This window comes from Lampris incognitus, chromosome 17 (genome assembly GCF_029633865.1).
Source record: "Lampris incognitus isolate fLamInc1 chromosome 17, fLamInc1.hap2, whole genome shotgun sequence".
Lineage (NCBI taxonomy): Eukaryota > Metazoa > Chordata > Actinopteri > Lampriformes > Lampridae > Lampris > Lampris incognitus.
In genome coordinates, this window is record NC_079227.1 from 4917986 (window position 1) to 4943186 (window position 25201).

At 46.7% G+C, this 25201-nt stretch overlaps 1 protein-coding gene and 1 non-coding gene across 2 annotated transcripts in view; one reads left to right on the top strand and one right to left on the bottom strand.

Moving 5' to 3' along the window:
* rhbdf1b (rhomboid 5 homolog 1b (Drosophila)) overlaps nt 1-16006 on the top strand; it is a 33236-nt gene extending 17230 nt beyond the window's left edge. Inside the window, exons 5-17 of the mRNA XM_056297423.1 lie at nt 564-724; nt 1355-1609; nt 1967-2078; nt 2316-2390; nt 3715-3876; nt 4972-5072; nt 6251-6314; nt 7406-7500; nt 11282-11357; nt 11876-11976; nt 12262-12415; nt 14873-15096; nt 15811-16006. Coding sequence (XP_056153398.1) covers nt 564-724; nt 1355-1609; nt 1967-2078; nt 2316-2390; nt 3715-3876; nt 4972-5072; nt 6251-6314; nt 7406-7500; nt 11282-11357; nt 11876-11976; nt 12262-12415; nt 14873-15096; nt 15811-16006 — 1776 coding nt within the window. The remainder of the gene's footprint in view (nt 1-563; nt 725-1354; nt 1610-1966; nt 2079-2315; nt 2391-3714; nt 3877-4971; nt 5073-6250; nt 6315-7405; nt 7501-11281; nt 11358-11875; nt 11977-12261; nt 12416-14872; nt 15097-15810) is intronic.
* trnai-uau (transfer RNA isoleucine (anticodon UAU)) lies at nt 13047-13140 on the bottom strand. The gene is made up of 2 exons: nt 13103-13140; nt 13047-13082 (listed from the first exon to the last, which is right to left on the bottom strand). It is a non-coding gene; the product is annotated as a tRNA-Ile (tRNA).
* Nucleotides 16007-25201: the final 9195 nt, after the last annotated feature.

Here is a 25201-nt window from a genome sequence, read left to right on the forward strand (position 1 = left end):
CGGTCGGGGTGCCTTTTAGGGGGGGGGGGACTGGGGGGAATAGCGTGATCCTCCCCCGCGCTACGTCCCCCTGGTGAAACTCCTCACTGTCAGGTGAAAAGAAGCGGCTGGAGGCTCCACATGTATCGGAGGAGGCATGTGGTAGTCTGCAGCCCTCCCTGGATCGGCACAGGGGGTGGAGCAGAGACCAGGACGGCTCGGAACAGTGGGGTAATTTGTCAAATGTAATTGGGGGGGGGGGAATCCAAAGGGGGAAAAAACAGAACGTTAAGAGTGTTCTGTACCTAGAAATGTGAGAATGAGACCCTCTTCCCACCAGATCCTCAGGTAGAATCACTGCATCCCAATTAAGAGGCAAATTGCGAGTTGTTTTAGATGGTGGGATGTTCTACATACACCTCACGATACCACAAGTTCAAACACTTGCAGCCTGGTTTGATCCAGTGGGAACTGGACTTGGACGACCATCCATGACTTCCTGCGCTACACAGGATGACGGCTTCCTTGTTTTTCAAATGTGCGTGCCTGTTTCTTTCTGTGTAACTTCCGCTTCCTGTCTGTAGGAGGGGCTGCAGGATGAGATGTCCAGCTACGCTGATGAGGTGTTTGAGACGCCGTCTGAGGCTGCCATCAAAGAAGTGGGGCTCAATCATCACGTGGCGGATACTGACCTCACAGGAAGTGCGCTGGATAAAAACGAGCTGGAGAGGAGTCACCTTATGCTGTAGGTTAACGTTCATACAGACAGGGCATCGCACACGTGCGACTCTCACAGTTCCTTGCTGGCCTCAAGCAGATTAAAATCCAGGGTTCTGGGTGTGCATTACGTGGGTTTTTGTTTCGATTTGTTTTGATCTCGCTGTACATCACGGGGAATTTGTATGCCGATGTGTCCTACACAGAGTTCGTCTGCAAGCGGGGCTCTCGCCCTGTCGCTGGTGCCTCCTCGTTTGGGGTTTGGGACCAGTGTATCTGTCCTGAGTTAGTTAAACTAACTTCCTACTTGACTTTGTCTTTTTAAACGCCTCTTCACACACTTACACTAAAAGCACTCCACATGACATGTTCTCATGGCTATGGTACCGAAACCACCAGGGATGACTAGACTCGCTAGCCCTTGGCTAAGGGGTCGGACCCTTTAGTTGACTGGTCAGCGTGGTTCGTGTCCCAGCTGCAGCGGTCCCCGGCTGCTCCTGAAGTCACTACAGCTTGGTTACTATTCAGCAGCAGTTCTTTTACCTCATACAGTAGGGCTCTCTGGATAGCAGCATCCAGTAAAGTGAGTAAACGTGAATGTGGTGTAAATGTTCCATCTTCCGTTTATATGAACTCCGTTCCCTGTCCCTCCACGCAGGCCTTCAGAGCGAGGCTGGCGGAAGGCCAAAGACACCTCTCTGGTCCAGCCCAAGGTGCGTCTACGACAGGAAGTGGTGAGCATTAACAGGCATCAGCAGCGCGGTCAGCGGATCACGGTTCCCGTCAAGAAGCTGTTTGCCCGGGAGAAGAGGCCGTACGGGCTGGGCATGGTTGGCCGTCTCACCAACCGGACATACCGCAAACGCATTGACAGCTTCGTCCAAAGGCAGATTGAGGACATGGATGACCATAGGTACGGCAAGTCAGTTGGGACAAAAAAAAGATGGACTTACTTCTGTATGCACCTTTTATTTAAGTCTGTACTCTGCCGTCGCTATTTTGTTAAGATAATATGGTAGCAAAGGAAAGTTAGAAATCACTTTCATTTTGTGAAATTTCATTAAATTCCCGTTACCTCAAATTTACCACATAAGAGCTGAATTAGCTTCTTTTAAAGCCTGATCGCTGAAGAGAAATGTCCAGTTACTCGAGCCGACGGCGTTTCTAAAAACCAACTTTAACAAAAGGCCTGAAACTGTACAAGGATAACTCCACCTCACAGCAGCAGGGAGGAGAAAAATGTAGCCTGGGTTTGTGTTTGTTTGCTCAGGCCTTTCTTTTCCTACTGGATCACCTTCGTCCATTTACTCATCACCATCCTGGCTGTCACCATCCACGGCATCGTTCCTGTGGGCTTCTCACAGCACGAAACCGTTGACTCTGTAAGCCTCTTTACTCTATTAACTCTTAGTGACATCAGGTTGATTCCCATTTGTTGTCAGTGTGGATCCGTGGTGAATTTCTCTGCACAAAGTCTTTGACTTGCCAGCTGAAGTTAAATTGCACTCGTCACGTGACTGTTGTCGTGATTTCACAAATTGTTGACCGCTGGGGAATGATGGCGTCTATAACTGCTCTGGTTTGGCTCTTCAATCCGTTGGTTTGTTTTTCCTTTTCAGGTGTTGAGGAATAAGGGAGTTTATGAGAACGTCAAGTTTGTGCAGCAAGAGAACTTCTGGGTCGGACCAAGTTCAGTGAGTGTTTCCTGTCATCTTGACCTACTGCCAGTTTTACAACATGTCCTCAATATTGGGGGCATGAGATGGTTTAGAGGTGGTTTAGATGTGGTTTAGATGTGGTTTAGAAGTGGTTTAGAGGTAATGGGGTGGTTTAGAAGTGGTTTAGGGGTGGTTAGAGGTAATTGGGGTGGTTTAGAAGTGGTTTAGAGGTGGTTAGAGGTAATTGAGGTGGTTTAGAGCAGTGGCAGTTGGTGCTAACAATTTTTTTTGAGGGGGGGGGGGCGCCTTCCAAAAATTGTTAGCATCAGCCGCCACTGGTTTAGAGGTGGTTTAGAGGAAGATTATACATGGTTTAGAGGCAATTAGAGTTAGTTTAGAGGTGGTTTAGAAATGGTTAGAAGTGGTTAGAGGTGGTTAGAGGTGTTTTAAAGGTGGTTTAGAAGTGGTTAGATGTGGTTTAGATGTAGTTTGGAAGTGGTTTAGAGGTGGTTAGAGGTAGTTTAGAAGTGGTTTAGAGGTGGTTTAGAGGCGGTTTAGAGGTAGTTTCGAAGTGGTTTAGAGGTGGTTAGATGTGGTTTAGTTGTAGTTTGGAAGTGGTTTAGAGGTGGTTAGAGGTGGTTTAGAGGTAGTTTGGATGTGGTTTAGAGGTAGTTTGGATGTGGTTTAGAGGTAGTTTAGAGGTAGTTTAGAAGGGGTTTAGAAATGGTTAGAGGTAGTTTGGATGTGGTTTAGAGGTAGTTTGGATGTGGTTTAGAGGTAGTTTAGAAGGGGTTTAGAGGTGGTTAGATGTGGTTTAGTTGCAGTTTGGAAGTGGTTTAGAGGTGGTTAGAGGTGGTTTAGAGGTAGTTTAGAAGGGGTTTAGAAGAGGTTTAGAAATGGTTAGAGGTGATTTAGAGGTAGTTTCAATGATATGCTAGCAGTGTGTCCTGGTCCCTCACAATCTGTAGACCGGACTGCAGCATCCATTGTCATTTCAGAGCCAACCTTGTGAATTTTAATCCAAGTTAGCCTCTCTATCATATTCTCCCCATCAATCCTCATTATTGAAGCTGAAGAAGAAAGTAATGTTTAATAATCATCCTTAGAAAACTTCATTTTCTCATTCCTCGTCACGTAATGTGTCCAGCATGTTCTGGTTCTGTAGGTTTCAGATCAGCAGGATTGACACGTTCTTCGTGAGGTTGTCCCCTGTGTTGGAGCCTTACTTGTACAAATAGTGGGGTTTTTTTCTTTTTCTTAAATCATACTTTTTCTGGAGGGTATCACACAGGCTGTTCGACTCCACAACCAGAGTCAAAAGCAAAATGTTTCCAAACTCCATTCCCTTCTTCTCCTACAGGAGGCGCTGATCCACCTTGGAGCCAAGTTCTCCCCCTGCATGCGTCAGGACAAGGAGGTCCACGAGTTGATCCGGGAGAAGAAGGCGAGAGAGAGAGACTCAGGCTGCTGTGTGAGGAACGACCGCTCGGGATGTCTGCAGACGTCTCAGGAGGAATGCTCGGTCAGTCTCAGGAACTTGCAGCACCGCACAGTTCACAGGTTTACCTGTTTACTGGTTTACATGTTCACTGGTTTACCTGTTCACAGGTTTACCTGTTTACTGGTTTACCTGTTTACTGGTTTACATGTTTACTGGTTTACATGTTTACAGGTTTATCTGTTTACTGGTTTACCTGTTTACTGGTTTACATGTTTACTGGTTTACATTTACTGGTTTACCTGTTTACAGGTTTACATGTTTACCTGTTTGCTGGTTTACGTTTACTGGTTTACATGTTTACTGGCTTACATGTTTACTGGTTTACATTTACTGGTTTACCTGTTTACAGGTTTACACGTTTACTGGTTTACCTGTTTACGGGTTTACCTGTTTACGGGTTTACATGTTTACTGGTTTACATGTTTACTGGTTTACCTGTTTACATGTTTACTGGTTTACCTGTTTACAGGTTTACATGTTTACTGGTTTACGTATTTAAGACGTAGTTGTTGTGCTCACCCAGAGCATCCTAAAATGAGAGTAGCAGTAGAACAAGCCTCAATTCTTAGATCAGTCAAACTACAAATCCACAATATTTTGGATTGCAACCGTCAAAACGATAACCTGGCCAATGTTCTTCAATCCATTATTCAAAGACAAGAAAACTGAATAAAATAAACTTGATGGAACATTATGTGGTACTAACAACTATCTTTTTTTTCAGAAAAAGTACATAAATAGAGAAGAAGGGATGATATTTCAATACTGTACTAAATCTTAAACGAAGAGCTTGAAATGACTCATAATTTTCAAGTAACCCATAAGATGCTTAAATTCTTTGCCAGCAACATTTCATCTCCAGTCTTTTATTTTTCATGTTAAAATATTCAAAGATTCTGTATCAGCCCCTCAGGATCATTGCTTTGTGTTATGCTCGCAGTCACTTTGCAAAAGTATCTTTCAGTTTTTTGCACAGGGTGAATGTCTCATTTTGAAATGAACTCTTTATGGTTACATGTCTGATTTAATTACTTGTAACAGGTCAACAGAGTAGATGCAGTTTCTGTTGAGAATATACGTATGAGACGGTTGTGGACTGTTGTCTGTCTCCTGCAGACGACTCTGGCCGTGTGGGTCAAGTGGCCTCTTCACCCCAGTGCTCCGTACCTGAACGGCAAACTCCGCCAGCACGGCTCCGTCTGCCATCAAGACCCCAGGTAACAAAACCTGTGGCTTCTCATTTTACAGTAAGGCATACTTTGGGCATCCGGGTGGCGTAGTGGTCTATGCTGTTGCCTACCAACACGGGTCTCGCCGGTTTGAATCCCCGTGTTACCTCCGGCTTGGTCGGGCATCCCTACGGACACAATTGGCCGTGTCTGCGGGTGGGAAGCCGGATGTGAGTATGTGTCCTGGTTGCTGCACTAGCGCCTCCTCTGGTCGGTTGGGTCGCCTGTTCAGAGGGGAGGGGGAACTGGGGGAATAGCGTGATCCTCCCACGTGCTACGTCCCCCTGGTGAAACTCCTCACTGTCAGGTGAAAAGAAACAGCTGGTGACTCCACATGTATGGGAGGAGGCATGTGGTAGTCTGCAGCCCTCCCCGGATCAGCAGAGGGGGCGGAGCAGAGACCGGGACGGCTTGGAAGAGTGGGGTAATTGGCCGGTTACAATTGGAAAGACAAAGGGGGACCCCCCCCCCAAAAAAAACAAAAAACAATAAGGCATACTTCATAAGGGGTTTCTAAGAGGTTACTAATTACTTTCTTCTTCTTCTTCTTCTTCTTTCGGTTTGTTCCCTGTTTCTCAGGGGCTGCCATGGTGGATTTGATTTCCACCGGTACCCTGTGAGGGCACAGCACTGATGGCGGTCTCGTCAATCCGCATAATGATTTGGCAAAATGTTACGTCGAACGCCCTTCCTTATGTAATTACTTAATTATTCACTAAGTAATTAAGTTAATAATTAAGTAATTACATTAAGTAATTAAGTACTTAGTGATTACTTAATTAATTATCCCTCTTGACTAATTACTAATTACTCTAATAATGGTTAATAATGTACGATGTAGGCATTATTACCGGCTGTGGGTACATTGTATCAGGGCGTACGGCTGGTTGGTGCGTTAGTCTTAGTGTTGTCTGACGCAGCTTTCTTTTTGACTTAACACTGGGTAATGACACAAGGGTTGTTCCTTCATACACTCTGTAACTACAGATGGGCACTTGAACAGTTTAACATCATCACCACTACTGATGTTGTGTTCAGGCTAACTGGTTAAAACACATCCGAATCCACAGCAGTAACCCCAAAGAAGTCCCCTGGACACCTTGAGCAATCTCACATTCAGTCTCATGTTGAGTTTCTTTCTTGGTTTTTGTGTTTGCGTCTTGTAGAATTTGTCTGGAGCCGGCTTCAGTCTCTCCTCACGAGTGGCCTGATGACATCACCAGGTGGCCAGTGAGTATCGCTAGCTGTGTCCTCAGCGACCTTTCTCTATGCACACTTTTGAAGTTTCCTGCCAATCATCAAAGTTGAATGGAAACAACAAAAAATAACATCTAAAGAGTATTGGTGCAGCATCAGCAGTAATGTGGACGTTGTACCGGACCGTTGTGGTGAAGAAGGAGCTGAGCCAGAGGGCAAAGCTCTGGATTTACCAGTCAGTCTTCGTTCCAACCCTCACCTATGGTCATGAGCTTTGGGTAGTGACCAAAAGGGTGAGATCACAGATACAAGCAGCTGAAATGAGTTTCCTCCGTAGGGTGTCTGGGCTCAGCCTTAGAGATAGGGTGAGGAGCTCGGAGTAGAGCTGCTGCTCCTTTACATCGAAAGGAGCCGGTTGAGGTGGTTTGGGCATCTGATCAGGATGCCTCCTGGGTTCCTTCCTTTGGAGGTTTTCCAGGCACATCCAACTGGGGGGAGACCCCGGGTAGACCCAGAACTCGCTGGAGGGACTACATGTCCAATCTGGTCTGGGAAAGCCTTGGGATCCCCCAGCAGGGGCTGGAGGGTGTTGCTGGGGAGAGGGACGTCAGGAGTGCCCTATTTAACTTGCTGCCACCGCGACCCAACCCCGGAGAAGCAGCATGATGATGAGATGAGATGAAAGAATATTACAAAATAATTTTTACACCCACTTGAGGTGAAAAAAGTTAAAAGTTAGGGTTAAATTATGTAAGGTTAGATTATGTGATCTATTTGGGATCAAAACGGAATTTTTGAATTAGTCTAATGGGAAGTAAGTGTCATTTATACAACCAAATTCACAATTTCGCCTGCTGTTTTTTTCCACCTTTTCAGCTGTACCTACACGGTTTACAGACACTTTAACAAAATGACTAACCAGAAGACTTCAATACACTTTAACTCCTAGAATTCCTCCCTTTATACAGTCGGTCAAAATCATTGACCCCAAAACCTCAGTATATTCTTTTCATCACAACTTTAAATTCGGTTCAGCTGTCCCATTAGAGCAACTTGCCAAGCCGTTTACCTGGAATTGTAGAAGTCTAGTTGGAAAAGTAGCTGATTCTGGTTCTGAACTGCAGGTGTGTACAAGGTACAACTCTGGAAACCACACCAACCTCCCCCACATAGACTGTGCTATCACAGGCAGACCCTGCTGCATCGGAACCAAAGGCCGGTAAGATGCCTGCTGTATGTCACCCGCTTTATTCCCATCCGGACCACAACAGCTGAATGGGAAAACAAAGGGATGAATGAGGAGCAAATTATGGGTTACAACTGTCAAGCCGTTTTAAGTCGCTTCTTTAATAAATGTGTGTGTGAGGTTGAAACTGTTGTGTGTTTGAATGGTGAATTTGAAGTCGAAGGATTTTCTCAGATTCAGACAACTTAATTTATCCCAGAAGAGCAATTCAGTTCCACAGTCTACCTAGACCACAAACTCACAGACAACATGCAATCAGGAGTATGTCAGAGACAATAGACAAAGAGATGCACACTGGCGCCCTCGTGTGGCCATGCATGCAGACTCACACGAGGACCGGGCGAAGGATAAAAATTCACATAAGTTAAAAGAATAAATACGTAGATAGAGGATAGATAGATAGATAGATAGATAGATAGATAGATAGATAGATAGATAGATAGATAGATAGATAGATAGATAGATAGATAGATAGATAGATAGATAAAGCATCTTAAGATGCATTGCACATTACATCACACCACTTCAGTCAGTGAACGTACAGGCCCACAAGCCATGTGAAGAACAGACAAGGTATAAGCCAACTACTGTGGTTTAAAACAATATAAAGCATTCATTTAAAATACTACTCTCAGCATTGAACAGCCTGACAGCAGAAGGAATGAAGGACTTAGATTAGCCATTTGTTTTCCTAGGGGGCGCTTTATAGCGCCGGCCTGAGGGCATTACAGTAAATTCGCTGGACAGGACGTGGTCAGATTGGCTAATTCCTTTGCTTTCTGGGCCACATGTTTCTCCCAGAGGGAGCACAAGTCTCTCTGCTGTACTCCGATTATCTGGGAGCAGACCTGAACCATACTGTTCAGACTGTTCCTGTCCTTCACAGTCAACCCATTAAACCAACAAATAAAGGAAAAAGTTAAAACACTTTGAATAAATGACTGGTAGGAAATACATGAGCTGGTGTTACAGACATTGAAGGGGTTCGGCTTCCTCAGTAAGGGAATTCTTTGTTGTCCACGCTTGACAATCGAATCTGTGTTCACACTGAACTTGAGTTGGGAGTCGAGCACACTTCCCAAGTACCTATCAGCGTCAACAATTTGAATTTCCTCACCATGTATAGTGCTAGCTTTGGGTTTATCCCCATTTTCCCTAAAATCAGTGATAAGTTCCTTAGTTTTTGACACGTTAAGGTCAAGGAAGTTATCATCGCACCAGTCAACCAAGGCAGGTAGGACACAACCGTGATCTGACTCCGAGCCCTGAGGAAGAGACGAAAGTGCAGTAGAGAATTTCACCAGGTAGCTACCCTCTTTAGAAGACCTGCAGCTGTCTGTATAGACAATAAAAAGCAGGGGGGAAAGAACACAACCCTGGCGTGAGCCCAAGTTTGAGACTAGGACATTGGACATAACTGGTCTCAAACACGGGCGTGAATTTACTCTGACAGAATATGAAAAGAGGCTGGTGACATCTTGGATATTCCATTGATTGCCAGTGACTCTTGTGCCAGAGAACTAAAAAGTTAGTTTCTTAGCCTGAGAGAAACGTTTCATCATCATCATCTAAGTGACACGTTCAGTCTACTGCAGGTACCCCCACCCTTATAAACATCTAAGTGACATCTTCAGTCTACTGCAGGTACCCCCACCCTTATAAACATCTAAGTGACATGTTCAGTCTATTGCAGGTACCCCCACCCTTATAAACATCTAAGTGACATCTTCAGTCTACTGCAGGTGTCCCCACCCTTATAAACATCTAAGTGACATCTTCAGTCTACTGCAGGTACCCCCACCCTTATAAACATCTAAGTGACATGTTCAGTCTACTGCAGGTGTCCCCACCCTTATAAACATCTAAGTGACATGTTCAGTCTACTGCAGGTACCCCCACCCTTATAAACATCTAAGTGACCTGTTCAGTCTACTGCAGGTACCCCCACCCTTGGATATCTTGGATATTCCATTGATTGCCAGTGACTCTTGTGCCAGAGAACTAAAAAGTTAGTTTCTTAGCCTGAGAGAAACGTTTCATCATCATTATCTAAGTGACACGTTCAGTCTACTGCAGGTACCCCCACCCTTATAAACATCTAAGTGACCTGTTCAGTCTACTGCAGGTACCCCCACCCTTATAAACATCTAAATGACCTGTTCAGTCTACTGCAGGTACCCCCACCCTTATAAACATCTAAGTGACATCTTCAGTCTACTGCAGGTACCCCCACCCTTATAAACATCTAAGTTACATATTCAGTCTATTGCAGGTACCCCCATCCTTACAAACATCTAAATGACATGTTCAGTCTACTGCAGGTACCCCCACCCTTATAAACATCTAAGTCACACGTTCAGTCTACTGCAGGTACCCCCACCCTTATAAACATCTAAATGACCTGTTCAGTCTACTGCAGGTACCCCCACCCTTATAAACATCTAAGTGACATCTTCAGTCTACTGCAGGTACCCCCACCCTTATAAACATCTAACTTACATATTCAGTCTATCGCAGGTACCCCCACCCTTACAAACATCTAAGTGACATGTTCAGTCTACTGCAGGTACCCCCACCCTTATAAACATCTAAGTGACATGTTCAGTCTACTGCAGGTACCCCCACCCTTATAAACATCTAAGTGACATGTTCAGTCTACTGCAGGTACCCCCACCCTTATAAACATCTAAGTGACATGTTCAGTCTATTGCAGGTACCCCCACCCTTATAAACATCTAAGTGACATCTTCAGTCTACTGCAGGTACCCCCACCCTTATAAACATCTAAAGGACATGTTCAGTCTACTGCAGGTACCCCCACCCTTATAAACAATACAGTGGCATAACGACCCAAACCAACAACCAGTTTCATATGCAAATATGGGTGTGACCATTAACTAGAGTTACAATGACCATGTGTACTAGTCACAGAGGATTGGGGAATGGTTGTAATCACAGCATTGTAAGGGCCCAGACACACCAAACCGACTAACGGCGACGAAGGCCGACTGTTGCGTCACCTCAGGTTGCCTGCCGTCCGGGTCAAAAAGTGGCGCTTGAACACACCGCAAAGACTACAGCTGGCGGCCAACTAGCATGTACGTTCTGCACTGATTCGCTAAGCTGAACAGCCAATCAGAGTGATCTCTCTCACCAACGGGCTCTGCTGATTCAACATGCTGAGTCGGCTGAAAAGCTGCCGACCGGGGTCCGACTAGTGCCAACAGAGCGGGACACACCGCAAAAACTAGGGTCACAGACGCTCACTGACAGCCCAACATTGACCGACGGCCATCGGCCTGGTGTGTCAGGGCCCTTTTTGTGCCATCCTCTTGGCTAGTGTCTGTTTAGTTTCCCCGATCTACAAGTCACGGCACTCCTCCCTCTGTACACATGGCCATTGTTAATGTTGTAGTTAATGGTCACAGCAGTTTGCATATGAAACTGGTGGTTGGTTTGGGTCATTATGCTACTGTATTGGTTATAAGGGGGGGGGTACCTGCAGTCAGGTGAGACTGAAGAGGTCACTTAGATGATGATGAAACGCTTCTCTCAATAAACGTGGTGTCCAGATGAACTGATTCAACCTTCTGTGAGTTCCTTATCTGGATTATGGGGCGTGCATGAGGACCTTTCTTGACCTGGTTAGGATGGATATTGTTTAAGTGTTGACATCAGTTCATTTTGTTTGTCTGTCTTCACACTGAGGCTGCTGAAGGTGTGAATGCTGCTAATGAGGGCTTGTGTGTTGTAGATGTGAGATCACCTCCAGAGAGTACTGTGATTTTATGAGGGGCTACTTCCACGAGGAGGCCACCCTCTGCTCACAGGTACACACACACACACACACACACACACACAATGATCTGGCGACTAGATGATGTACATCAAGGTTTTATGCTGTTATTTACTGATGAACCTTTTTTATATAAGAAGAAAGATGATTGCATCATGAATGCTGGAAAGACAAGTTTAAAGAATAAAAGAATAGAGATGGTTTGTGAATGAAATGAGTTTTGAATTAATAGAGCTTGTTGATGATGGCCAACACATAATTTCACACACATATATAACGACCATGAATGAGTACGCATGCTAGCCCGTTGGGTAATGGGTCGGACCCTTTAGTTGACTGGTTAGTGCAGTCCCCACCGTGTTCACGTCCCGGCGGCGGTTCCTGGCTGGCTCCCCCGAATTCACTATGCATACCTAACTTATAAAACTGTATTTGAAATAAGAATGACTACTAAGTCTTTGATTCTTCCCTGTTGTTGTTTGTCTTTCTGCTTTGAGCTCTCTCGCTCACTCTCGCTCTCTCGCTCTCTCTCGCTCTCTCTCTCTTCACCAGGTGGCCTGTATGGATGATGTATGTGGCCTGCTGCCTTTCCTCAACCCTGAGATTCCCGACCAGTTCTATCGTCTCTGGCTGTCTCTCTTTCTTCATGCTGGGTAACTGTCCTCCTCCCATCGTTCCTGTCCCTCCATATCAGGCTTCATATCAAGGCTCCAGTTATCTCACTTACTTCATGCCACCAGAGCAACAAAAGCCTCATATATATCAGCCAGTGTCTGCTATCTGTGGTGTACAAGGCCACATTATTGAGGCTGAGGGGGTTCAGGGGAGTTTCTAAGGCAGGAATATGGGGGGGGGGGGGATTCCAGCCCTACAGCAGCTGAATATCTGGAGTGAGAGATTGAGAGATCAAATATCAATGTCTTTGTCTTCTGCCACAGGATCCTGCATTGTCTGGTTTCAGTCCTGTTCCAAATGACGGTGCTGAGGGACTTGGAGAAGCTAGCTGGCTGGCTGAGAATCTCCATCATTTACATCCTCAGCGGAATCACTGGAAATCTGGCCTCGTCCATCTTCCTGCCCTACAGAGCAGAGGTGGAGTTTCACACTCTTCAAAAAGACTGTTGTCTTCATTCTGCACAGCTGGCTGGAATCCCATTGAAACTGTGTTAAATGCGTTGACGTAGAGCACTGTAATGATCAATAACAAAACAATTCATTTTTCTGTCAGAGGGAAAGGTGAGCTAGCGTTCTAAATATGGGGGTTCTGGTGCTCTGCATATTCCTTGCCCGTCAAATGAGCTGCACACAGGAGGTAGGCTGTCATTGTGTTTGCACCGAAATAATGTTGAGCAAGACCAGTTCCTGTTGTCGCTTCCACAGAAAAGTTTGAGTGATGAAAAATTATACGTATGCTGAAGGCTTCCCGAAGGAGAGGGGGTAGTGTAACAACCATGAACGACTAGACTCGCTAGCCTTGGCTAACGGGTCGGACCCTTTGGTCGACTGGTTAACGTAGTCGCCCGTGGTGCGGGAGGACCCGGGTTCGCTTCCCGGCTGCCCCCTGAATTCGCTACATTGGTGTCAGAAGTGGGATGGTGAGTCCGTGAGGCCATCGGAAACGCGTGCGCCAAGAGGTGTGAGGAAGCTGATATGCTGAAGCGCGGGGACCTGCTGGACTGATAGCCTTGTCTGAGTAAGAGACGGCTCTCGTTTAAAGGCCAGCTGCTCCAGGTGAGGCTCGAACTCACAACCTCGGCATTTCATCGCAGGTTACTGTCTTATAAGTACCGCGCGCTGACCGGTTGCGCCATTGGAGCCTTGTGTTCAGCATCAAATCACGATGCATAAAACAATACTGGAAGTAAAAGCAGTTTAATCTGTTTCATTCTTCTGTCTGTAAATACTTGGTCCGAGCATGGATTACTGGCTGAGCTTTACTGCCTTGTGCACTGTCAGGGACATTAATGTTCCACCTAAGCGAGAGCCTGCAGGTTAAAACGTAGTAAGGTAAGATAGATGGGTGTTATTAATCCCGCATGTAGTTGTGTTGCTATACGTATGTTAAAGTGCCCGTCTGTACCGCTGTGGACCTGTGTTACTGGATCTCAGAAGGTTATGACAGCGGGACGTTTCTCTCCTTATCGCATTTCCCTCATCTGCCTCCATTCCGCCGTGAGTTTCCTTTTCTTCTTCACTTTCTCTGCCTTTACCTTCCGCTTCCGGTGCGGGAAGATGGCGGCGCGAATTCACGTTTGCGGCGGCCTTAGCCAGTACCGTCCATGCAGTGTCTTTGTCCACGTCTACGTCTAAGTTTGTCGGAGAGCTGGTGCTGGATCGGCTGGGAGAGCTTGGTCCGCTGCGTCTTGTGGGCCCAGAGACCATGGCCCGGCCTGGAGCTGTACTTGAGGAAGTAACACCGAGGGCGGTCTGACAGGACGTGGGAGCGGGGCAGGCTAAGCTAACCGCTAGCCCATGCAGACGGGCAGTTCCGATAACACCGAGGGTGGTCTGGCGGCGGCCTCGCCTGGCCTTGACTATGTTTTTAGTGTTGTAGTGTGGAGTGCGGGGAGGTGTGTCGAAGGTGTCTGGCTGGGAGAGCTGGTGTTGGATCAGCTGGGAGAGCCTGGTCTGCTGCGTCTTGTGGGCCCAAGGACCACGGCCCTGACTGGAGCTGCGGCCGAAGAGGAAACACCGAGGGCGGTCTGACAGGACGCGGAAGCGGGGCAGGCTAAGCTAACTGCTAGCCCACGCAGACCTGCAGTTCTGACAGTCATGCTGGCTGGCGTTCCTTCTCCTGGACAGTGATTTTTTTGTTTTTTGTTTTTTAGTTTAGATATACTATGTGTTAGGTATGTGTGTTAGTTTAGATATGTGTGTTAGTTTAGATATATGTGTTAGATATGTGTGTTAGTTTAGATATGTGTGTTAGATATGTGTGTTAGTTTAGATATATGTGTTAGATATGTGTGTTAGTTAAGATATGTGTGTTAGTTTAGATATGTGTGTTAGTTTGGATATACGTGTTAGTTTGGATATACGTGTTAGTTTGGATATATGTGTTAGTTTGGATATGTGTGGTAGTTTGGATATGTGTGTTAGTTTGGATATACGTGTTAGTTTGGATATGTGTGTTAGTTTGGATATGTGTGTTAGTTTAGATATGTGTGTTAGATATGTGTGTTAGTTTAGATATGTGTGTTAGTTTAGATATATGTGTTAGATATGTGTGTTAGTTTAGATATGTGTGTTAGTTTGGATATATGTGTTAGTTTGGATATATGTGTTAGTTTGGATATGTGTGGTAGTTTGGATATGTGTGTTAGTTTGGATATACGTGTTAGTTTGGATATGTGTGTTAGTTTGGATATGTGTGTTCTTGTAGTACTTGTAGTTTTTGGATATGTGTATTTGTCTTTGTGTTGCACTGCTGTGGGCTGGGGGAAACCACCTTTTGTTTCATTTCATGCGCGCAAGTGCATGAAATGAAACGACAAATAAAGTGTTTGTGTCTGATTCTGATTCCAACCTTCTCCTTTGCATTTCTCCCAGGTGGGACCAGCAGGCAGCCAGTTCGGCATCCTTGCCTGCCTGTTTGTCGAGCTGTTTCAGAGCTGGCAGATCCTGGAGCGGCCATGGAGGGCCTTCGCTAAGCTGCTGGCCATCGCCGTCTTCCTCTTCTCCTTTGGCCTGCTGCCCTGGATTGACAACTTCGCCCACATCTGCGGCTTCATCTCGGGACTCTTCCTCTCCTTTGCATTTCTGCCGTACATCAGGTGGGCGGGATGAACATGCCAGTTCCTCTGGAAGGTGTGGAGATGTAAAGGATATGTACGAGAGCGGCTTGGCATGTTTATACGTCTCTGTGCATGTAAGGGGAATTGGACACGAGGACTGCACGGTATTGGAAAAAACTCACCTTGCGATATTTGTTTACTGCGACATATGTTGCGATATGGAAAAATACAGGAATTTTCACCAGATGACTTGAATAGCTCTATTTGGAAAGAAATGATTATCCAGACAGCATCCAGATATGTGGGCCACTCCAGGCAGTGATGGTCTTCTTCTGGCCCTGACAAAATGGATGTGAGCCTGAAGTGGCCCACATGTATAAGAGCAAATATGGCCCACATATGCCAAATCTTTGCCTTTTTTGGCAAAGATGCGGCGCTCTGGGCAACATGTAATCTGGATGTGACCCTGAAGTGCCCCGTGTGGTAAATGGTGAATGTGGCCCAAATATCACAAAACAAATATGGGCCACCTTTGGAAAATATGTGGCACATGCGGCATTGCTATGGCTTGGTTCTGGCCCAGATCTGGCAAACAGGAGCGGACCACCCAAGTGCCATCATTCCACGTGGTATGTGGGCCGGATGAAGTGTCGGTGTGGGGCGGGTCCGGGCCACAGCAGTTTTGCTATCTGGGTTAGGGTATTTAGTATTTTCAAATGCTGTAGATCAAATCCTGTGTGCTCTCCTCCGCAGCTTCGGACAGTCTGACATGTACCGTAAGCGGGTCCAGATCTGCATGTTCCTGCTGGTGTTCCTGGGTCTGCTCTCCGCCCTGGCCATCCTGTTCTACGTCTACCCCATCAAGTGTGACTGGTGCGAGTACCTGACATGCATCCCCATCACCGACAAGTTCTGTGAGAAGTACGACCTGAATGCACATCTCCACTGAGCCCCGGCCCTCATCTGCAGGGAGTGTCTGCAGCTTCCTGGACACGTAGAACATTTGAACTGCAGAATTTCAGTGCACATACTGGCACGTTGCCTTCCAGTGTGGGGGAAAAACTGATGGAACAACCAAGAAACTTTGAACCGACCAAGGAAAACAGAAACTTCTGGAACTGTCAGTAATTCCGGGGTTTGGACTGAAAACAGTACGACTGGCCCATGTCCACAGGAACCAAACGATTGTGTTTTTAATCAGAAAACAAGTAAATTATGAGCATGTGTGTGTAGTGATGAGAAAGAGACACCAGTCACCCTGCCTGAAGATGTGGAGAGGAGTTACCTGATAAACTACATTTCGTCTGCCAGGCAATTTGTTGCCTCTCTTCTCTTGGAAAACCGATGAAACACCTCCTAGTGGCTGAAATAGAACATTGCAGCAGCAGTATGACGCCACAGATGCTTCTTTTACTGAAGTGTGTTATGTTTTTATACGTTTACTGAACGTGTCAGGGAGAAAACGCTCCAGGACATGAGATGATAAAATTCCTCTGTTCTCACACACACACACACACACCATGTCACCCTATATTTGTGGGGAACCCTCATTGACTTCATTCGTTCCCTAGCCCTTAAACCCTAACCTTAACCTTCATAACTACATGCCTAACCCTAACGCTTACCCTGACCTGATTCTAATCCTGATTCTAATCCTGATCCTAACCTTTACCCTAAACCCAAAATAGACCCTTTTCCTCATGGGGACCCATAAAATGTCCCCACAAGGTAGGTGGTTTCAGGTTTTTCTCTCCCAAAGGGACATATGGGGAGATAATGGGGTCCCCCCCATTAGGAGAGAAAAACCTGAAAACCTCTCCCTCTCTCTCTCATTGCCTCTCTCTCTCTCTCTCTCTCTCTCTCTCTCTCTCACTTTCTCGCTATGTCGCTCTGTCGCACCCTCTTGCGCTTTCTCTCTCTCTCTGTCTCTCTTTCTCTTGCTCGCCCTCCCTCTTCTCCCCTCTCTCTCTGTCTCTGTCTCGCTCTCCCTCTCCCTCTCTCCCTTTCTCTCTGTCTCTCTCCCTCTCTCTCTCTCTCTGTCTGTTTCTCTCTCTCTCGCTGCCTCTCTCTTGCTCTCTCTCCCTCTCTCGCTTTCTCACTATGTCGCTCTGTCGAACCCTCTTGCACTTTCTCTCTCTCTCTGTCTCTGCCTCGCTCTCCCTCTCCCTCTCTCCCTTTCTCTCTGTCTCTCTTTCTCTTGCTCGCCCTCCCTCTTCTCCCCTCTCTCCCTTTCTCTCTGTCTCTCTCCCTCTTTCTCTCTTTTAGTCTCTGTCTGTCTTTCTCTTGCTCACTCTCCCTCTTCGCCCTTCCCCCTCTTCCTCTCTTCCTCTCCCTCTTTCTCTCTCTGTCTCTCTTGCTCGCTCTCCGTCCTCTCTCTCTCTCTTTCTCACTCTCTCTCTGACACACACACACACACACACATACACAGTGTAATGATGCCATGTGTGTGTTGGGGTGATATGAAACATGGAGGTGAGGCTCACAGTGTTTGGGCCGCATTCATTCCCTTCTGGATTCCTCGTTGACCAAGTTAATATTGTTAAATATCATTAACAAGACTGTTAAATATTAATAACAAGACTGTTAATTATCAATAACAAGTTAAATTGTTCAATATCAATAAGTTCAGACTTCAGTGTCAATGACAAGTTAATATGGTTAAATATCAATAACAAGCTTCACATCAGCATTGAAATGAAAGGGCGGGATAACGGTGTCTCAGCCATAGCCATGCTGCACTGACCTCACACTTGATACTCACCGTTGCCTACAGTGCATGTCTGTAGCTGAGATACTGACATGCATGAGACAGAGGACGAGGTGCTCTCTGACGTCTGTCCTGGTTGTACCCTTGTAAAGAAAGAGCACTTGTCTGTTGATCTCTTGTTGTGTACAGCTGTTGCTGCAGTGGTGCGCCACTGTGTCTCTCCATGGTGGCGTTTTAGCCGCCTGACCATTAAACCTTAACATGGACACCAGGAATAACAGCCCGGCCGGGCCCGAGTCTGGTCACTGCCTTCTCCGTGAACGCTTGGGGATCACATACAGAATGTGGGTTTTTGGACCAAATGAGTTTACAGCACCGGTGCGAGTTGAGGTGACGCCGAGCTGCTAATGAAGAACACCACAGTGCTGTTTGGCCGTCTACACGTGCCAGGAATGGACCCCTGGCGTAAGGGCACTGCGGTTAGCGGACATGTCATAAACATTATTTTAAACAATGTGAATTAACTTATCCCCAGCTAGATCCACATTTAAGCTAGCTTGCTAGCTAGCAAGCTAAAGTTACACTGATCATTAAAACCTCCAATAATAGGCCGGAAGTGCATTTGTTCATACAGCGTAGCGCACCTGGACTTTATGAGAGACGAGCCGTTATTTGAGACGGACGGTTACATTGTAGTTACACCAGAACGACCAGGATGTCACTACTACCCAAAACGACCATAGGCGGTCAAAATGACGGCCGGTTTTTAAACTCGATATTCTGTCACGATAAATGCCCAATTGAGATATTGACGCATTACATATGTTAGTATGGCTGTTGTGAAACTAACTGACACCAAAATTAACATTTTAACAACTTTTAACGCTATTTTTCAAACAATTTAAAATGGCCGCCGTCCAACGCCTGTAAATGCTGCAGCGCCTCGGTGGTAGTCACGGTGCGTCTGTAAGCAGACATGCTGGACATCATCACACATCGAGTTTAGACTATTTCTCTCCACTGGAGGGCGCTAGTGTCTTTGTAGGACGGAGCAACGCACTTCACGCAGGAAAAAACGTCGCGAAGGAAATGACGCGACCAACGTACGTCATAAAAAGTGACCTGACGCGCACGATGACGCGCAAATTATGAGTCGTCTTTTTGGTCACTCATGGTCGTTTTAGGGAGAGCTTATCGGAAGTTTTTGGGGGGGGGGGCAATTGATCTAAAACTCGTTTAGGGTCATTCACGGAGCGGCAGGTGTGTATTTTTTCTTTCCTAAAGATATTAAACTTTGAAAATCCAAAACCATCAAAATGGCGGCTTTGGCCATTCTACTGCTAATGTGTAAATTCGGACACTCATTCCGGTTTCTGACAGTGAGTGTTTAAAAGGGGATGAGGAGGAGCTACATCTTACATGGTAACGATTGTCTGGCTAACAAACTCTTACTTCGCTATTTAAATGTGTTCTAGCTCACATTAGCTACTGTGGACTTCTGCTAACGTTATACCCTCCAGTAGCTCACATTAGCTACTGTGGACTTCTGCTAACGTTATAGCCTCCAGTAGCTCACATTCGCTAGCTGCTGTGGACTATGCTAACGTTATAGCTTCCAGTAGCTCACATTAGCTAGCTACTGTGGACTATGCTAACGTTATAGCCTCCCGTAGCTCACATTAGCTAGCTAGTGTTGACTTATGCTGACGTTATGGCCTCCAGTAGCTCACATTAGCTAGCTAGTGTTGACTTGTGCTAACGTTATGGCCTCCAGTAGCTCACATTAGCTAGCTACTGTGGACTATGCTAACGTTTCAGCGTCCAGTAGCTCACATTAGCTAGCTACTGTTGACTTGTGCTAACGTTATGGCCTCCAGTAGCTCACATTAGCTAGCTACTGTGGACTTATACTAACGTTATAGCCTCCAGTAGCTCACATTAGCTAGCTACTGTGGACTTATACTAACGTTATAGCCTCCAGTAGCTCACATTAGCTAGCTAGTGTTGACTTGTGCTGACGTTATAGCCTCCAGTAGCTCACATTAGCTAGCTACTGTGGACTTATGCTAACGTTATAGCGTCCAGTAGCTCACATTAGCTAGCTACTGTGGAGTTATGCTAACGTTATAGCCTCCAGTAGCTCACATTAGCTAGCTAGTGTTGACTTATGCTAACGTTATAGCCTCCAGTAGCTCTCATTAGCTAGCTACTGTGGAGTTATGCTAACGTTATAGCCTGCAGTAGCCAGCATTAACACCAATTGCTCATTATATAGCATATATTAGCGTTATGTTAGAGTTAAGTTAAAGTATATTAAGCCTTCCATAATTATCCTGCATCCTGCTTGTGTGTGTGTGTGTGTGTGTGTGTGTGTGTGAAAACAGAAAAGGTGACATCAGGACTCTTCTTTGTAGGTTCAAAAGGCCACTTTGTAAGTATTCAAGATGAAGTCCCCATAGGAAGTGAATGAGGGGCTGATACATATTTTTCTCCTTCTTGTGAGAAGAAGCCCTTAATTGCTTCAGTTTTAGTCTTTTTGAGCCGGTTAAAGAACATGTTGTGCAGAGGCGCCCTCCCTCTGTGAGGGTTTGTCGGGGTGTGTCGTCGAGGCTGCGAGTTGGTTTTCGTGCGGCCCTGAACGTAATGCAACCACTTCTCCGCCTCACGTGTAGTTTTCTTACCAGTGTGAGGACACACCACGTGTGCCAAGTTATGTGAAATGATTTTTACTTCACATTACTTGGCACAATTAGGTTCATTTACTTACCTTTCCCAAGTGTAATCGGTTTCCTAGTTTTTTAAAGTAAACTTTTAGAACTTAACGTACGTAAAAGATGCAGAACCACCGGGATGCGCCTTTGACGTAGTTCTCACATTGGCCACTAGATGGCAGCCCAACACAGATAACCGGTGTTGTGGGGGCCCGCGGTAAGAGAGGCTCTTTAGGTTTGGGTTAAAATTAGGGGGGCGTGTTGATCGTCCATTAGTTCAAGCAGTTTAATACTGAAAACGACTCCTAGAGGTGCCCCCCGGCGCTCCTCTTTCACCGGTTTTGCTCATTCCACCCCCCCCCACGCCACCCCCTGTCGCCACTTGAGGGCGCACACATGCAGCGGCCGCGGTGTTCGTGAAGTCTGGGGTGTAGCTGAGTCTCGGTGAACGGGGTCTCTCGTGGTGGACTGGGGCTCTCAAACCCTGGACACACAATGAAAGACTGCAGACACATGTCAGCAGCAGCTCTCTGTCAATCACCTGCTGCTAACCCCCCCCCCCCCCACACACACACACACACACACTTCCTGCTGGCTCAAACTGCCTCACCTTTGACCTTTAGAACTACTGTAACGCTTTTATGATGAGGTCTACTGGATTTATAAGGTGATTTTTTTTCCTCACTTGCACACGAACCCAACCACACATTCTCTCTCTCTCTCTCTCTCTCTCTCTCTCGCTCTCTCTCTCTCTGGCTCTCTCTCTCTCGCTCTCTCTCTCTCTCTCTCTCTCTCTCTCTCTCTCTCTCTCTCTCTATCTGGCTCTATCTCTCTCCTCTCTCTCTCTCTCTCTCTCTCTCTCTCTCTCTCTCTCTCTATCTGGCTCTCTATCTCTCTCTCTGGCTCTCTCTCTCTCTCTCTCTCTCTCTCTCTCTCTCTCTCTATCTGGCTCTCTCTCTCTCTCTGGCTCTATCTCTCTCTCTCTCTCTCTCTCTCTCTCTCTCTCTCTCTCTCTCTCTCTCTCTCTCTGGCTCTCTATCTCTCTCTCTGGCTCTCTATCTCTATCTCTCTCTCTGGCTCTCTATCTCTCTCTCTCTCTCTCTCTCTCTGGCTCTATCTCTCTCTCTCTATCTCTCTCTCTCTCTCTCTCTCTCTGGCTCTCTATCTCTCTCTCTCTTTCTCTCTCTCTCTGGCTCTCTCTCTCTCTCTCTCTCTCTCTCTCTCTCTCTCTCTCTCTCTCTATCTGTCGATCTCTCCCCAGACCAGTGGACCAGCTGATGGAAGCAGAGCCCATTAACCCCCCCTCCCCCCCAGCAGAGCCCACGTAAGAAATAAGCTCTCCTCCTTCTCCTCCCATCCCCCGCTCCTTCTCTCTTCCCGCATCCACCCCCTCATCCTTCTCTCTTCCCGCATCCACCCCCTCATCCTCCACCCCTTCATATGAATTCATTTAAATCCCTCACCCTCTCTTCCCTTCCCATTTAGTCGTCCTCCCTCCTCAGTCTCTCTCTCTTGCTCTCTCTCTCACACACACCTCCATCCCTCTTATCCTCCTCCTTTCTGTCCTTCATTCTTTCCTCCATCCCCTCATCTGTGACCTCCTCCGCCCCTCGCCCTGTTCCATCCGTTATTCTCGTCTCTCCATCTCTCATCCATAAAATGGGACCCCCCCCCCCGGGCTCCTATAGAGATGTTAATGTGACATGAAGAGAACGATATCTGTCACACGCTGATCAGCATCAAACCCCCCCCCACACACACACACACACACAGCCCCTCCCTCCCCCCCATCCTCCCCATGTCTTCTTGTGCCTCCCCTCACCTCTCCTCCCCTTACATCTTTTCACCACTCATCTCCTCCTCTTCTGTTTCCTCATTGCATTCATATCCTCCTCCCCCTCCTCCTCCTATACTCTCCTCTTCTCTCCATCTCACATCATGTCAACCTTAAAGGATAATTCCCTTTTTTTTACATCATGGGTTTATTTCCATAGTTTTTTTCCACCCGGCTTCATTCAGTAGATGTTGGACATGGGACATGGCTGGACTCAGCTTTACAGCGGTGTCTTATGGGACACCTGAACAGGAATTTTAAACAACAGCGCCCCCTAGTGTGTCAGTCAGAATGTGTCCATGACTGTCCACGATCTCTGACTTCTCTGTGGCACTGGCCGGCTAGTTTATGGATGTTACTGCTACCTACGGTAAGTACAGGCTGCTACTTCCTGCAGGCTGAACCAGGAAGTAGATCTGCAGTGTCCTCCACCGTTGATCATATTGGTCATCTCACATCATAACCTTTAACCTTCACTTTGCTGCAACTTAAAAGTGGTCCGGAGGTGGTTCCATGTCCAGAATCTACTAAATGAAGACGGTGAGGGAAATAACATCATAACTGGTGTGTATGACGGGAAAAAACAATGGTCGTACAAAAGGTGATGAGCCTCTTTCCCCTCCTCAGCCTCCATCACATCTTCTGATAAGTAGCTTCTCTCCTCCTCTCAGCCCATCTCATCCTTTAATGAGCAGCTGTGCTGAAAATGAAACTGAGGTCTCCCTCATCACACACATCTCCTCATCCCTCATCACACACATCTCCTCATCACACACATCTCCTCATCCCCTCATCACACACATCTCCTCATCCCTTCATTACACACATCTCCTCATCCCCTCATCACACACATCTCCTCATCACACACATCTCCTCATCCCTTGATTACACACATCTCCTCATCCCCTCATCACACACATCTCCTCATCCCTCATCACACACATCTCCTCATCCCCTCACCACACACATCTCCTCATCCCCTCATCACACATCTCCTCATCCCCTCATCACACACATCTCCTCATCCCCTCACCACACACATCTCCTCACCCTCTCATCACACACATCTCCTCATCCTCTCATCACACATATCTCCTCATCCCCTCACACACCACATCATCACACACATCTCCTCACCCTCTCATCACACATATCTCCTCATCACACACATCTCCTCTTCCCTTAATCACACACATCTCCATCCCCTCATCACACACATCTCCTCACCCTCTCATCACACACATCTCCTCATCCCCTCATCACACACATCTCCATCCCCTCATCACACACATCTCCTCATCCCCTCACCACACACATCTCCTCACCCTCTCATCACACACATCTCCTCATCCCCTCATCACACACATCTCCTCATCCCCTCATCACACACATCTCCTCATCCCCTCATCACACACATCTCTATCCCCTCACACACACCACCTCATCCTCTCACCACACACCTCCCATCCCCTCATCACACATATCTCCTCAACCCCTCACCACACACATCTCCTCATCCCCTCACCACATACATCCCCTCATCACACACATCTCCTTATCCCCTCACACACATCTCATCCCTTCATCACACACATCTCCTCATCCCCTCATCACACACATCTCCTTATCCCATCACACACATCTCATCCCTTCATCACACACATCTCCTCATCCCCTCATCACACACCTCATCCCCTCATCACACACATCCCCTCATCACACATATCTCCTTATCCCCTCACACACATCTCATCCCCTCATCACACACATCTCCCATCCCCTCATCACACACATCTCCCATCCCCTCATCACACACATTTCCTCATCACACACATCTCCTCATCCCCTCATCACACATATCTCCTTATCCCCTCACACACATCTCATCACACACGTCTCCCATCCCCTCATCACACACATCTCCTCATCCCCTCATCACACACATCTCCCATCCCCTCATCACACACATTTCCTCATCACACACATCTCCTCATCCCCTCATCACACACATCCCCTCATCACACACACCACCTCATCCCCTCATCACACACATCTCCCATCCCCTCATCACACACATCTCCTCATCACACACATCTTCTCATCCCCTCATCATACACATCTCCTCATCCCTTCATCACACACATCTCCTCATCCCCTCATCACACACATCTCCCATCCCCTCATCACACATATCTCCTCATCCCCTCATCACACACATCTCCCATCCCCTCATCACACACATTTCCTCATCACACACATCTCCTCATCCCCTCATCATACACATCTCCTCATCCCTTCATCACACACATCCCCTCATCACACACTCCTGTTCACCATCAAACCTGCAGAGACCTGCACGATGTGCACGTATGGACCAGTGGATGAAGGGATTGGATCTGTAGATGGATAGATGGCCAGCAGATGACCCATCATGGATGAGTAGATGGTAGGGCGTGTGATCGGTTTGATGGATGGACTGACAGATTGATTGATGAATGAGTCTTTAGATGGATGAACGGATGACAAAGGAGGAAGGGATCAACAGGTACAAAAGAGAACACAGATAGATGGATGGATGGATGGATGGATGGATGGATAGACGGATGGATGATAGATAGATAGATAGATAGATAGATAGATAGATAGGTAGGTAGACGGATGGATGGATAGACGGATGGATGATAGGTAGACAGATGGATGGATAGACGGGTGGAAGATATATGGATGGACAGATTGCTAGATGGATGGATGGATAGATAGATGGATAGATAGATGGATGGATAGATAGATAGATGGATAGATGGATAGATAGATAGATGGATGATAGATAGATGGATAGATGGATAGATAGATAGATGGATGGATAGATAGATAGATGGGTAGGCAGGCCAG